This window comes from Salmo salar, chromosome 09 (assembly GCF_965601325.2).
Source record: "Salmo salar chromosome 09, fSalSal1, whole genome shotgun sequence".
NCBI classification, from domain to species: Eukaryota; Metazoa; Chordata; class Actinopteri; order Salmoniformes; family Salmonidae; genus Salmo; species Salmo salar.
In genome coordinates this window covers 160,046,064-160,062,089 of record NC_138299.1, presented here as the reverse complement: position 1 = coordinate 160,062,089, position 16,026 = coordinate 160,046,064, and the positions used below count along the sequence as shown (strand labels likewise).

Below are 16,026 nucleotides of genomic sequence, written 5' to 3'. Positions count from 1 at the left end.
GGGCAAACATGCTGAGCGCTGACACACACACACACACACACACACACACACACACACACACACGACACGCTGACACATGCTGACGTTCAGTAGTGAATGAGTCCTCTCAGATAGTGACTCATTGGGTACTCAAAAGCACACACACACACACACACACACACACACACACACACACACACACACACACACACACACACACACACACACACACACACACACACACACACACACACACACACCACACACACACACACACACGGGGGGGGGGGGGGGGGGGTCAACTGAAGGGGCAAAACATGCTGACACACACACACAGACTGAAAACATGTGCCAGTCATTTCATGTAATGGTGCACCAAAACACACTACCACAACTAAAACACTCTACCACAACTAAAACACCACAACTAAAACACTCTACCACAACTAAAACACACTACCACAACTAAAACACCACAACTAAAACACTCTACCACAACTAAAATACTCTACCACAACTAAAACACTCTACCACAACTAAAACACACTACCACAACTAAAACACTCTACCACAACTAAAACACTCTACCACAACTAAAACACTCTACTACAACTAAAACACTCTACCACAACTAAAACACTCTACCACAACTAAAACACTCTACCACAACTAAAGCACACTACCACAACTAAAGCACACTTCCACAACTAAAACACTCTACCACAACTAAAACACTCTACCACAACTAAAACACACTACCATAACTAAAACACACTACCACAACTAAAACACTCTACCACAACTAAAACACACTACCACAACTAAAACACACTACCACAACTAAAACACACTACCACAACTAAAACACTCTACCACAACTAAAACACACTACCACAACTAAAACACACTACCACAACTAAAACACACTACCACAACTAAAACACACTACCACAACTAAAACACACTACCACAACTAAAACACACTACCACAACTAAAACACACTACCACAACTAAAACACACTACCACAACTAAAACACTCTACCACAACTAAAACACTCTACCACAACTAAAACACTCTACCACAACTAAAACACTCTACCACAACTAAAACACACTACCACAACTAAAACACTCTACCACAACTAAAACACTACAACTACCACAACTAAAACACACTACCACAACTAAAACACTCTACCACAACTAAAACACCACAACTAAAACACTCTACCACAACTAAAACACACTATCACAACTAAAACACTCTACCACAACTAAAACACTCTACCACAACTAAAACACTACAACTAAAACACACTTCCACAACTAAAACACTCTACCACAACTAAAACACTCTACCACAACTAAAACACACTACCACAACTAAAACACCACAACTAAAACACTCTACCACAACTAAAACACCACAACTAAAACACTCTACCACAACTAAAACACTCTACCACAACTAAAACACTACAACTAAAACACTCTACCACAACTAAAACACTCTACCACAACTAAAACACTACAACTAAAACACACTACCACAACTAAAACACTCTACCACAACTAAAACACACTATCACAACTAAAACACACTACCACAACTAAAACACACTACCACAACTAAAACACTCTACCACAACTAAAACACTACAACTAAAACACACTACCACAACTAAAACACTCTACCACAACTAAAACACCACAACTAAAACACCACAACTAAAACACTCTACCACAACTAAAACACCACAACTAAAACACTCTACCACAACTAAAACACCACAACTAAAGCACACTACCACAACTAAAACACCACAACTAAAACACTCTACCACAACTAAAACACACTACCACAACTAAAACACACTACCACAACTAAAACACTCTACCACAACTAAAACACCACAACTAAAGCACACTACCACAACTAAAACACTCTACCACAACTAAAACACCACAACTAAAGCACACTACCACAACTAAAACACTCTACCACAACTAAAACACTCTACCACAACTAAAACACTCTACCACAACTAAAACACTCTACCACAACTAAAACACTCTACCACAACTAAAACACTACAACTAAAGCACACTACCACAACTAAAACACTCTACCACAACTAAAACACTCTACCACAACTAAAACACCACACAACTAAAGCACACTACCACAACTAAAACACACTACCACAACTAAAACACTCTACCACAACTAAAACACACTACCACAACTAAAACACACTACCACAACTAAAACACACTACCACAACTAAAACACACTACCACAACTAAAACACACTACCACAACTAAAACACACTACCACAACTAAAACACTCTACCACAACTAAAACACACTACCACAACTAAAACACTCTACCACAACTAAAACACTCTACCACAACTAAAACACCTACCACAACTAAAACACTCTACCACAACTAAAACACCACAACTAAAGCACACTACCACAACTAAAACACCACAACTAAAACACTCTACCACAACTAAAACACCACAACTAAAGCACACTACCACAACTAAAACACTCTACCACAACTAAAACACCACAACTAAAGCACACTACCACAACTAAAACACACTACCACAACTAAAACACTCTACCACAACTAAAACACCACAACTAAAGCACACTTCCACAACTAAAACACTCTACCACAACTAAAACACCACAACTAAAACACACTACCACAACTAAAACACTCTACCACAACTAAAACACTCTACCACAACTAAAACACTCTACCACCACTAAAACACTACAACTAAACCACTCTACCACAACTAAAACACTTTCCTACAGTGTGATCTAACAGTCAAATAGGGCCACACGCGACGGGCGCTAGCACGTTCCTAAGTTGTTTTTAAGTTGTTCCTATGTTCCTACGTTGTTACCATGATAACTACGCCACATAGTGTGTTGTGTTGTCCGGGGAGAGGACCATGCCTTCATTGTTGTGGTCCGTGTAAGGCCGGAAAGAGGACAGGGGGTTGCGAGAGCTATGAGAGAGGGAGGGAGCGAAGGAACGTGAGGGAGGAAGGAGAAAGAGGGAGGGATGGAGGGCTGACCACTGACTGTGTGGGTGAATGAACACATCATCACGCGGTTGCAAAACACACCCCCCCCCCTTCTCTTTCTCTCTTTCCTTCCCCAATATATCCGATTCCCTTTGGTCAGCACATCTCAACTACATCCCCTGACAGGAGCATTATCTGCGACTGGAGACCTGACTCATAAAGTTCAGTATGAGTCACGTTCAAAGTATATCAGTGAACTGTCGACTTTTTGACTTCGGCACCGCTATTACAACAGTCTTATTTTGATGTCAGAATATCGACGTGAGCTTGAGAACCCGTCATTTATTCGTTAATAGGAAATACATGTATTTCCATGACAACTTTAATAAGCTGTTTTAGATTGACCAAAGTAGATATTTTCAAATACATGCAACTTAAAATATATATATATATATATATATATATATATGTTATATCACAATATGTTGATTATTTTGAACGTTAGAGCAACCTTGAGGGAATCCTATTTGAGTGAGAAAATTATACTCATACTGTATTATAGGTTAGCTATACAAAACCTTGCTGAGAGCATATATCCAACTGGCAATGTGTTAGAAACAATAATATAAACTATTGAAACCAAGACTTTAATAGAATTGCTATTGGTACAAGTGTCACGTCCTGACCTTAGTATGCGGTCATTTTTCCCTAGTAGATTGGTCAGGGCGTGACAGGGGGGTGTTTTGTCTATGTGTTTTGGGTTTTCTGTTTTCTATGTGGGTTGTCTAGATTGTCGTTCTATGTTGTATTTTCTATGTTGTGGCCGGGTATGTTAAAAAAAAAATAAAAAAAAATGTAAAAATGTAAAATGTATGGTTTCCAATCAGAGGCAGGTGTTTTTCGTTGTCTCTGATTGGAAACCATACTTAGGCAGCCTGTTTTTCATGGGGTTTTGTGGGTGGTTGTTTTCCATTTCGTTGTTTGTACCTGACGGGACTGTTGTTGGTCGTTTTGTAATTTTGCAAAGTGTTTTTCATTAAAAGTAAATACGAGCACTTCACACACCGCATTTTGGTCTCCTTTAGACGACCCTTACTACAACAAGCTGGAGGGAATGATGGAAATTAACTAAAAATATTACAATTAATGAAAACATACGTTTAATCCAGTATAAACTAACCTATAGAAATGATTATACAACAAAACAAAATATTACAAATTCTACAGCACAACGGCAGAGTCACGTCTAAAAGTGTAAAACTAGTAATGACTTAATAATTCAGGCCTTCTGGGAATGTTATGATGTTCAAACGTTATGGACAGAGTTAGAAAAACTGCTGTCAGAAGTATTACAATGTTAACTTACTTTTAATTTGTCTCTCTGCATATTTGAAGCCGTTGGCGTATTAGGGTGCAGTGAAAAAAAAATGGAAATCAACCAATCCTCAACGGAAAGGTCAAATTCTTTACTATCGAAAAATGTAAAGTGAGTGGGCTACGGAGAGAAACAAAATGGTGCAGTTCAAATCAAATCAAAATCTAATTTTATTGGTCACATACACATGGTTAGCAGATGTTAATGCGAGTGTAGCGAAATGCTTGTGCTTCTAGTTTGAGGCCATGTGGCGTAAAGTGATGTGAGGCTAGTGAGGGCTGGAGGTGAGGGCTAGTGGGTCTGGGCAGGGGGATGCTGTCGCTGGTGCTGGAGGTGAGGGCTAGTGGGTCTGGGCAGGGGTGATGCTGGTGCTGGAGGTGAAGGCTAGTGGGTCTGGGCAGGGGTGATGCTGGTGCTGGAGGTGAGGGCTAGTGGGTCTGGGCAGGGGTGATGCTGGTGCTGGAGGTGAAGGCTAGTGGGTCTGGGCAGGGGTGATGCTGGTGCTGGAGGTGAGGGCTAGTGGGTCTGGGCAGGGGTGATGCTGGTGCTGGAGGTGAAGGCTAGTGGGTCTGGGCAGGGGTGATGCTGGTGCTGGAGGTGAAGGCTAGTGGGTCTGGGCAGGGGTGATGCTGGAGATTTAGGTGGAGGTGAGGGCTAGTGGGTCTGGGCAGGGGTGATGCTGGTGCTGGAGGTGAGGGCTAGTGGGTCTGGGCAGGGGTGATGCTGGAGATTTAGGTGGAGGTGAGGGCTAGTGGGTCTGGGCAGGGGTGATGCTGGCGCTGGTGCTGAAGGTGAGGGCTAGTGGGTCTGGGCAGGGGTGATGCTGGCACTGGAGGTGAGGGCTAGTGGGTCTGGGCAGGGGTGATGCTGGTGCTGGAGGTGAGGGCTAGTGGGTCTGGGCAGGGGTGATGCTGGAGATTTAGGTGGAGGTGAGGGCTAGTGGGTCTGGGCAGGGGTGATGCTGGCGCTGGTGCTGAAGGTGAGGGCTAGTGGGTCTGGCAGGGGTGATGCTGGCACTGGAGGTGAGGGCTTGTGGGTCTGGGCAGGGGTGATGCTGGCGCTGGTGCTGGAGGTGAGGGCTAGTGGGTCTGGGCAGGGGTGATGCTGGAAGTGAAGGTGATGTTTTGGATTGTTGATAAAAGATCAAATAAAATAAATCTTGTAAAAACATAATCGGTGTGCAATGTTTACTTGCTTGTTTGTTTATGTCATAAAAACTGAGTTGGCCTGGTCAGGAAAAACTGCCGACCTTATTTCCTAAATATATAGCTGTATGGGTTAAGCTCTGATAGTGAGTGGAGGTACAAGGCCGGAGATCCACAAATAGATCCCAGCAGGCTGAAGTGAAGGGGAGAGAAGGGGACATTTCTGTGGGGGAGTTGGTTGGGTTTGGGACTGGGTGGGGTTCTTGTGGGTCTGAGGTTGTATTTGAAGAAGCAGAACCAAGGGAATGTCTGGCTGTGTGCTATGGCTGGCTGACTGACTGACTGACTGGCTGGCTGACCTGCTGGCTAACTGGCTGATTGACTGTGTGATGTGGCTGGCTGATTGGCTGGCTGGCTGTGTGCTGTCGCTGACTGATTGACTGACTGACTGACTGATTGACTGACTGACTGGATGGCTGACTGGCTGGCAGACTGGCTGGCTGTGTGCTGTGGCTGACTGACTGACTGGCTGGCTGCCTGGCTGTATACTGTGGCTGGCTGACTGGCTGGCTGGCTGTATACTGTGGCTGACTGACTGGCTGGCTGGCTGCCTGGCTGTATACTGTGGCTGGCTGACTGGCTGGCTGGCTGCCTGGCTGTATACTGTGGCTGGCTGGCTGGCTGGCTGGCTGTATACTGTGGCTGGCTGACTGGCTGGCTGGCTGGCTGTATACTGTGGCTGACTGACTGGCTGGCTGGCTGCCTGGCTGTATACTGTGGCTGGCTGACTGGCTGGCTGGCTGCCTGGCTGTATAGTGTGGCTGGCTGACTGGCTGGCTGTATACTGTGGCTGGCTGGCTGGCTGGCTGCCTGGCTGGCTGGCTGCCTGGCTGTATACTGTGGCTGGCTGACCTGGCTGGCTGGCTGGCTGTATACTGTGGCTGGCTGGCTGGCTGTATACTGTGGCTGGCTGGCTGCCTGGCTGTATACTGTGGCTGGCTGACTGGCTGTATACTGTGGCTGGCTGGCTGGCTGTATACTGTGGCTGGCTGGCTGGCTGGCTGCCTGGCTGTATACTGTGGCTGGCTGACTGGCTGGCTGGCTGCCTGGCTGTATACTGTGGCTGGCTGGCTGGCTGGCTGTATACTGTGGCTGGCTGGCTGGCTGGCTGGCTGACTGGCTGTATACTGTGGCTGGCTGGCTGGCTGGCTGGCTGACTGGCTGTATACTGTGGCTGGCTGACTGACTGACAGACTAACTGCAAATGGCCGTGTCGGTTGGATACAGACGTAAAGCCATCTCTCTTTACGGGCCTATTGACTGACTGAATAGTTGTGTTTGTGTCAGCCCATTCCTTAGCTGTGAGTGTCCTGTCAACAAACTAACTATAACATTAACAGGGAAGTGATGAGCACTACACCACCCACCACCCACCACCCTGACTGAGTCCCCCACCACCCACCACCCTGACTGAGTCCCCCACCACCCACCACCCACCACCCTGACTGAGTCCCCCACCACCCACCACCCTGACTGACTCCCCCACCACCCACCTCCCCACCTCCCTGACTGACTCCCCCACCACCCCACCACCCTGACTGAGTCCCCCACCACCCACCACCCTGACTGACTCCCCCACCACCCACCTCCCCACCTCCCTGACTGAGTCCCCCACCACCCACCACCCTGACTGAGTCCCCCACCACCCTGACTGAGTCCCCCACCACCCACCTCCCTGACTGAGTCCCCCACCACCCAGACTGAGTCCCCCACCACCCTGACTGAGTCCCCCACCACCCACCTCCCTGACTGAGTCCCCCACCACCCACCTCCCTGACTGAGTCCCCCACCTCCCACCTCCCTGACTGAGTCCCCCACCACCAACCTCCCACCTCCCTGACTGAGTCCCCCACCACCCACCACCCTGACTGAGTCCCCCACCACCCACCTCCCTGACTGAGTCCCCCACCACCCACCACCCACCTCCCTGACTGAGTCCCCCACCACCCACCTCCCTGACTGAGTCCCCCACCACCCACCACCCTGACTGAGTCCCCCACCACCTCACCACCCACCTCCCTGACTGAGTCCCCCACCACCCACCTCCCTGACTGAGTCCCCCACCACCCACCACCCTGACTGTAGAGGGGGACAGGGTCTACCTGTTATATTGACTGTAGAAGGAGACAGGGCAACATGGTCCTGCAGAGAGTTTAGAGGGGCCCCGTCCTGCAGCCAGATGACTCTGACGGGCTCCGGGGGGCCGTGGGCCACACAGTGCAGACTCAGAGACACATTGGCTACCACCGACTGGTGCTGAGGCTCCACCGAGAAATGAGGAAGACCTGAGATGGAGAGAGAGCTTTAGTTTTAGAGCTTTAGTTTTAGTGGTCCCCATTCCAGTTAGAATGAAGAGGGGGAGAGAAGCAGACAGAGAGAGAGAGAGAGAGAGACAGAGAGAGAGACACAGAGAGAGAGAGAGAGAGAGAGAGGCAGACGGAGAGAGACAGACAGACAGACAGAGACAGTTACAGAGAGAGAGAGAGAGAGAGAGAGAGACATAGACAGTCACAGAGAGAGAGAGAGAGACATAGACAGTCACAGAGAGAGAGAGAGAGAGAGAGAGAGAGAGAGAGAAGAGAGAGACAGTCACAGAGAGAGAGAGAGGCAGATGGAGAGAGACAGACAGACAGACAGAGACAGTTACAGAGAGAGAGAGAGAGAGAGAGAGAGAGAGAGAGAGAGAGAGAGAGGCAGACGGAGAGAGACAGACAGACAGAGACAGTTACAGAGAGAGAGAGAGAGAGGCAGACAGAGAGAGTCACAGAGAGAGAGATCCTCACCTTCTAGATGAATGTGTCCTGCTACAGACAGAGTTTGGTGCCCCTCTGACATCACAGCACAGCGGTAGGAACCCATGTCAAGTAGCTGCACCTTCTCTATCCTACACACACACACACACACACACACACACACACACACACACACACACACACACACACACACACACACACACACACACACACACACACACACACACACACACACACACACACACACACACACACACACACACACACACACACACACACACACACACAGTCAGTTTAAATCAACCTGGTTTCCAAAACAAAACAGTAGACAAAACAAAACCAGACTAAACATGAAACAAGCAGCAAGGTGGGTTGAAGGAAGGGACGGAGTGTTATGTGTAGGAACAGTGAGCAGGTGTGTGTGTGTGGGGGGGGGGGGGGGGGGGGTATAGACCAGATACAGTCTCAGACAGATGGACAGATACTAACAGATAGGTGAAGAAACAGACAGACAGACAGACAGACAGACAGACAGACAGACAGACAGACAGACAGACAGACAGACAGACAGACAGACAGACAGACAGACAGACAGCCAGAGCAGACAGACAGACCAGTCCCTTCCTACCGGAGTGTGCTGATGACCATCCAGCTGCGTGAAGCGACAGGAACCTGTATTTGGTTGGTGTCTGCGTACTCCAGGGGCTGTCCATCCCGCTGCCAGACCACATCAGGGGGGTCCTCGCCCCCCCAACCCTGCAGTGTACACATCACCTTCACCGGCTTCCCAAGCGATGACGTCACGTTACCGGGGCTATGGATGAACCGCAGCTCTGACAGGAAGAGACAGAAGACTGGTTAGCGTCATATTAATAATAATGATATATTCTATTTAGCAGTATGAGTTGTCCCAGCAGGAATACAACCCACAATCCTTGGCATTGCAAGTGCCTACCAACAGAGGACCACCTTCATAGAATACTAGTTGTTGTTTATACATAATATACACATGTACTATTGTCTGCAGCAAAAATGTATTATTTTATCCAATAAGATGCTGTGTTTGTGTAAACATGATTCGCTTTATGTCTTGGGCCCTGAGTTTCTCCTGGTCAAGTCACATGGCCAGGTCACATGGTCAAGTCACATGGTCAAGTCATATGGTCAGGTCACATGGTCAGGTCACATGGTCAGGAGAAATATGGAATTGTTTTAAGAAACTCATACCGTGGATCATTTTGCTATTTGAATTTTACGATCCCTTTAGGTATCAAAAAAATATTTTGTATTATTTGATAAAATACTGAATTTGGCCTTTACTACTATAGCTCATAGAAACATATTGAACAACATTCATAAATGGCAAGAAAGACAGTTAAAAGATCAATCATAAGGACTAAAGTGTTTCTCCTATATCTAGAAGAATATTTTACCTTTATTTAACTAGGCAAGTCAGTTAAGACCAAATTCATATTTTCAATGACGGACTAGGAACAGTGGGTTAACTGCCTTGTTCAGGGGCAGAAAGACAGATTTGTACCTTGTCAGCTCGGGGATCTGAACTTGCAACCTTTCGGTTATTAGTCCAACCCTCTAACCACAAGGCTACGCTGCTGCTGCTGCTGCTTAATGTAAGAAAGCTCAGGAAATATGTGTTTTTTTGGACACATATTTAACCCCTTAGTCAATAAGCTACTTCATGTGAGTATGCTAATGGAAGGCCTTAACCCGGCCTGTCTCCTTAACCCGGCCTGACTCCTTAACCCGGCCTGACTCCTTAACCCGGCCTGACTGAGGAACTGACCTGTGTGTCTGGGACAACGGCTCCTTGTTAGAGAGGAGTGGTAACACTGGGAGATACACACACACACACCACACTGTAACAGGACAGGTACAAGATACACACACCACACACACACACACACACACACACACCACACTGTAACAGGACAGGTACAAGATACACACACCACACACACACACACACACACACACCACACTGTAACAGGACAGGTACAAGATACACACAACACACACACACATATACACACACATATACACACACACACACACACACACACACACACACACACACACACACACACACACACACACACACACACACACACACACACACACACACACACACACACACCACACTCTAACAGGACAGGTACGAGATACACACACACACACAGATGCATTGCTCACGCTCACCCACCCGCTCTGCCTCCCTACCAGTTCAGCAGCTTTACATCCCTCCGGACTCGGGATCTGAACTGGCGACCCTCTGGGTCCCTCTTTCTAACCGCTAGACTACCTGCCACCCGATGTAATGTTATGACAACTGTCTTCTGGTAGATGGAAAAAGCTTTCCCCCCCAAAAAAACAATTCTCAACTAAATGTTAACGACAAAGTATTCTATGTCTCATCTGCAAGAATGATATCATGATTATTTGGATTAATCTGGTGGCCATTTTGTTTTGAATACTCTGCATTCATATGAGCGCCACAGAAACATCGTTAACCAATCAATGGTCTCTGGCTAAACCACACCTCTTGATGTTGTCGTGGACTTAGAACCTCCACTTTTGTTGTTTTTCTATTTAAAAAGTGTAATTTTGAGAGCAAAAACGTGAAGAGAAAAAAAGAAAAACAAAACGGAGAAGAAAAAAAAATCAGGCAAGAAAATATATACCAGATTTAATATTTATATTTATATATATATTTATTTATTTATTTATTTATTTATATAGGGCCCTGATATTGTCTTCCTCTATGTTAATTTATTGTCCTAGCAACAGATACACCCACTCCTACACACACACACTCCAGTTCACTAACTCACGCCAGTAAAGATTTTCTCAAGCTTGTCAACCAGCCTTCTCCTCGTCTGTTTCACTACCGACCTCTTAACCCCTGACCCTTGACCCGTAGAGGTCCTCTGTTCCGCCTAACCAAGTCGCTCGTACACACACCACATATACAAACATCCATCCTGTCTGCCTCAACTCTCAACCGTCTCAACGGAGCTCAACGCAACGGATGAGAGTTTGTTTCACTTCCACAGAGCAAAACGGAACGGAAAATAAATAGATTAACTTAGAGTACACCTGCATTATAGACATCACACATACAGAGACACACACACGCTAACACACACACACACACACACACACACACACACACACACACACACACACACACACACACACACACACACACACGCTAACACACACACACACACACACACACACACGCTAACACACACACACACACACACACACACACGCTAACACACACACACATATACACACACATATACACACACACACACACACACACACACACATACAGAGACACACACACACACACACACACACACACACACACACACACACAGAGAGAACAGCTAAGAGAGTATAAATGAATGGGGCCCGGTAACTGTCTGCCTCAACGCTTCACTGCCTCCGTGTGTATAATATGTTGGCCTTCATCGTCTTCCCTTCATCTTCATCCTCTTGGCCTTCATCTTTCAGCTGATTCCTTTTAGAGTCGTGACCTTTCTGTCACCGGTTTTAAAAGAATGACTTCACTTCCTCTCTTCTGCTTCTCCTCTTCCTCCCTTCTTCCTCTCTACTGTCTCTCTTCTATATTCAGTTAATAATAATAAGCTTCTCAGACATCTGTGAGAACGTAAAGGTTGAGCTCAGACAAGACTGTGTGTCTGTGAGTGTGTGTGTGTGTGTGTGTGTGTGTGTGTGTGTGTGTGTGTGTGTGTGTGTGTGTGTGTGTGTGTGTGTGTGTGTGTGTGTGTGTGTGTGTGTGTGTGTGTGTGTGTGTGTGCGCGTGTGTGTGTGTGTGATTATGTGAGTGTGGCCATATTTATGTGTCTCTAGGGAACAACACTTCAGTTAAACTGGTCCATCTTCTCTCTTTTGCCCCGTAGTTTCCCTCCCTGCTCTCTTTCTCTATATCTCCTTCTACCTCTCCTCTCCTCCTTCTACCCCTCCTCTCCTCCTTCTACCCCTCCTCTCCTCCTTCTACCCCTCCTCTCCTCCTTCTACTCCTCCTCTCCTCCTTCTACCCCTCCTCTCCTCCTTCTACCCCTCCTCTCCTCCTTCTACCCCTCCTCTCCTCCTTCTACCCCTCCTCTCCTCCTTCTACCCCTCCTCTCCTCCTTCTACTCCTCCTCTCCTCCTTCTACTCCTCCTCTCCTCCTTCTACCCCTCCTCTCCCTCCTTCTACCCCTCCTCTCCCTCCTTCTACCCCTCCTCTCCTCCTCTCCAATGGACAAGAACGTAGTGCAGATATTACACCAACCCTGCATCACTCCCTTTATCTTTCTGTCTCTTTATGTCACATAACTCAGCATTTCCCCTCCACCCCTCCACTAGATCTCTCCCTCCACCCCTCCATCCCTACACCCCTCCACTAGATCTCTCCCTCCACCCCTCCATCCCTCCACTAGATCTCTCCCTCCACCCCTCCACCCCTCCATCCCTCCACCCCTCCACTAGATCTCTCCCTCCACCCCTCCACCCCTCCATCCCTCCACTAGATCTCTCCCTCCACCCCTCCATCCCTCCACCCCTCCATCCCTCCACTAGATCTCTCCCTCCACCCCTCCACCCCTCCATCCCTCCACTTGATCTCTCCCTCCACCCCTCCACCCCTCCATCCCTCCACCCCTCCACTAGATCTCTCCCTCCACCCCTCCACCCCTCCACTCCTCCATCCCTCCATCCCTCCACCCCTCCATCCCTCCACCCCTCCACTAGATCTCTCCCTCCACCCCTCCACCCCTCCACTCCTCCATCCCTCCATCCCATACCATGCTTCTAGATTCATCCCTACACATTTTTCCCACTCCCCTCTCCCTCCCTCCCTCCCTCCCTCTCTCTCCTCCACTTTTGTCCCCGTACCCCATCCATCATTGTGTTCTACTGAATCACCCTGACCCTGACTCACTCACAAGCATCAGCATTACATTTTTCCCCCTCCCTCACTCTCTCTCGCTTCCCCCCCCCCCCCCCCATGCCCCTCACGCCCACACATCTCACTCCACCCTCCTCCCTCCGTCTCTTCACCATCCAAATACCAACTGAAGCATCAACATTAAAGTAACTTTCTCCTCTTTGAAGTCTGGGTCAGACAGTAAATGACATGAGAGTCTATCTAACCAGTCATATCCCTCCTGCTGTACTCTCTCTCTCTCTCTCTATCTATCTTTCTCTCTCGCTCTCTCTCTCGCTCTCTCTATCTATCTTTCTCTCTCGCTCTCTCTCTCGCTCGCTCTCTCTATCTATCTATCTTTCTCTCTCGCTCTTTCTCAGATCAGATCACAGACTGGGGAATGTTCAAAAACACATGATCGCACTACCCAGGATGTTGTTGAAATATCAATGTTATTTCAAGTATCAAATAATTGAAATGATTATTGAACAACAGTCAGGACATACCGCTGTTAATATAGATAACTGTTAGATACATGGGGATAGGCGTGGTGATAAACACACATAAACACCTTTTTGGGCAGAGCAAACAAAGTATCTAGGACGTATCATCATCCTCATCACCTTCATCATGCTCATCAGACTGTAAAGTACCCAGATGTTACCCAGGATTGTCAGCAGCACTTCACAGTCATTTACTGTAGGACTAATTGTTATTTTGTTGGTACATGTCATTTGACTTAATAAAGATTTTGGAGGTGAGATAAAGATGATAACGATTAGGAATGAAGATGAGTTGTTAATAAGACTTACCTGTCAAAGTGCTTGCAGATGCTGAACTACAAAATGCGACGAAAACCAGTATCCCCAGGGCCAGCCCCTGTGACCCGCTCTCCATAGCTGTCTCTTGGAGCGACGCACTTCTGCAACAGTTCACGGTTCCAACTTTTAACTTGTTGGATGTAACTCCAGTCCGCATCACCGCATGCCAATAAACTCTCACCGGTTCTGTTAAAAATCTCTGTTGTACACTGAACAGTTTAGCCGATGTTCTTCCTGACTGTTCGTGATTTTAAATCCACAGGTATTTCTTCCACTCGCTATCACTCCTCTCTTTCCCTGATTCTCATTTTATGTTACAGAAAAACAAATTTTTCAAAACCTTACCACGATACCGTCCTGGAATAGTTACTACTGCCTACTGCCGTTTTATCTCCGGTCCGAAGTTTAAAAAAAAATACAATCTCACGGACAGACACTTTTCTCTCAGCGCAGAAACTGCGGATAGTCCATTGTTTGACGGAAAAAAACCCCAGCAAAAGTAGCTCCAACCTTTTCAATCAACAATCAAGTTGTTAAAAAAGTTTTTCTTGGAGGGGGGAGTAAGCTGGAAGTGTATTTTCAAACCAGTGTTCGTAGCCGTCTGTTAATCACAGAACTGCTTCTCCACCAAGTTGTTCCGTCCCTATTCTTTTCCTTCCTCACACAGGTTTCAAATTCCTTTAACTCAAGTTCTTTCCATTCTCTTGCCTCCTCCTCCTCCTCCTCCTCCTCCCTCTTGCCTCTCTCCCTCCACCCTGTGCCTCTGCGTGATTCTCAGAGGATGTGAAGAAAGCAGACACAGCTGATTGTCTTCAGGACAATTCCCAGTCTTTTTTTAATAAGCCTGATTCCCACCTCCTCAACAGTAAATCACTTATTTCCCTCCGTTCAAACCCAGTAGCGCTCACTCACTCAGTCAGTCACTCAGTCACTCACTCAGTCACTCAGTCTAGCCGACTACTCATTAAGCTACCGACTAACTACATGTTCATTTAAACACAGTACGCTATGTTTAAATATGATAAATGTATGACAGAATATACAATAGATCAAAATATCATATAAATCAAGTGTTATTGATGATGTTATTATATAATATGTTAGATGTTATTAATTCGTATCCCATTATATTTATTGGATTTGAGGATTCTTAAAAAGGTCCCAATGCAGCCATTTTTAAAAAAAATTTTTTTTATCTCAACATCTAATACTTTCTGTGATTGTTTTCAATTAAAACTGTCAACAAGAAACAAAAACAAAAAATAGCTTCTTCTTGTAATGGACATCATCCCCTGCTTGCTTAGCGAGGACCACAAACACACGTGACCGTCTTCCGTCATTCGAGCGTCTTAGCCGATCGAGGGGGAGAGCCTGACCTGTGATGTGATCTTTCTGTCTGAGAGGAGGGAGAAGGGGAGAGAGGGGGGAAGAGCCTGACCTGTGAGGTGATCTTTCTGTCTGAGAGGAGGGAGAAGGGGAGAGAGGGGGGAAGAGCCTGACCTGTGAGGTGATCTATCTGTCTGAGAGGAGGGAGAAGGGGAGAGAGGGGGGAAGAGCCTGACCTGTGAGGTGATCTATCTGTCTGAGAGGAGGGAGAAGGGGAGAGAGGGGGGAAGAGCCTGACCTGTGATGTGATCTTTCTGTCTGAGAGGAGGGAGAAAGGGGGAGGCAGAAAGTTCACACACAAAGAAGCAGCGACATCATGAATAATTGATTTGCAGGGTAGGAGGGGAGAGTCCTTGTTTTTCCCAGGAAAACTCCTCTATGCCTGGCTGGAATGGAGCTGCTCTGGCTTCAGCTTGTTGGGTCCTAGGGCCACTTTCATTAGCCGGACACTGTCCTATGCCGTAAAAGAGGCATGTTTGTTGATCTTAACAAATAG

General features: G+C 46.9%; 1 protein-coding gene across 1 annotated transcript in view; it reads right to left on the bottom strand.

Annotated features, from left to right (window-relative positions):
• axl (AXL receptor tyrosine kinase) overlaps positions 1-14,862 on the bottom strand; it is a 96,722-nt gene extending 81,860 nt beyond the window's left edge. Inside the window, exons 1-4 of the mRNA XM_082955558.1 lie at positions 14,136-14,862; positions 8,995-9,199; positions 8,397-8,497; positions 7,716-7,898 (exon numbers count right to left, since the gene is read on the bottom strand). Coding sequence (XP_082811684.1) covers positions 7,716-7,898; positions 8,397-8,497; positions 8,995-9,199; positions 14,136-14,301 — 655 coding nt within the window. The 5' untranslated portion in view covers positions 14,302-14,862. The remainder of the gene's footprint in view (positions 1-7,715; positions 7,899-8,396; positions 8,498-8,994; positions 9,200-14,135) is intronic.
• Positions 14,863-16,026: the final 1,164 nt, after the last annotated feature.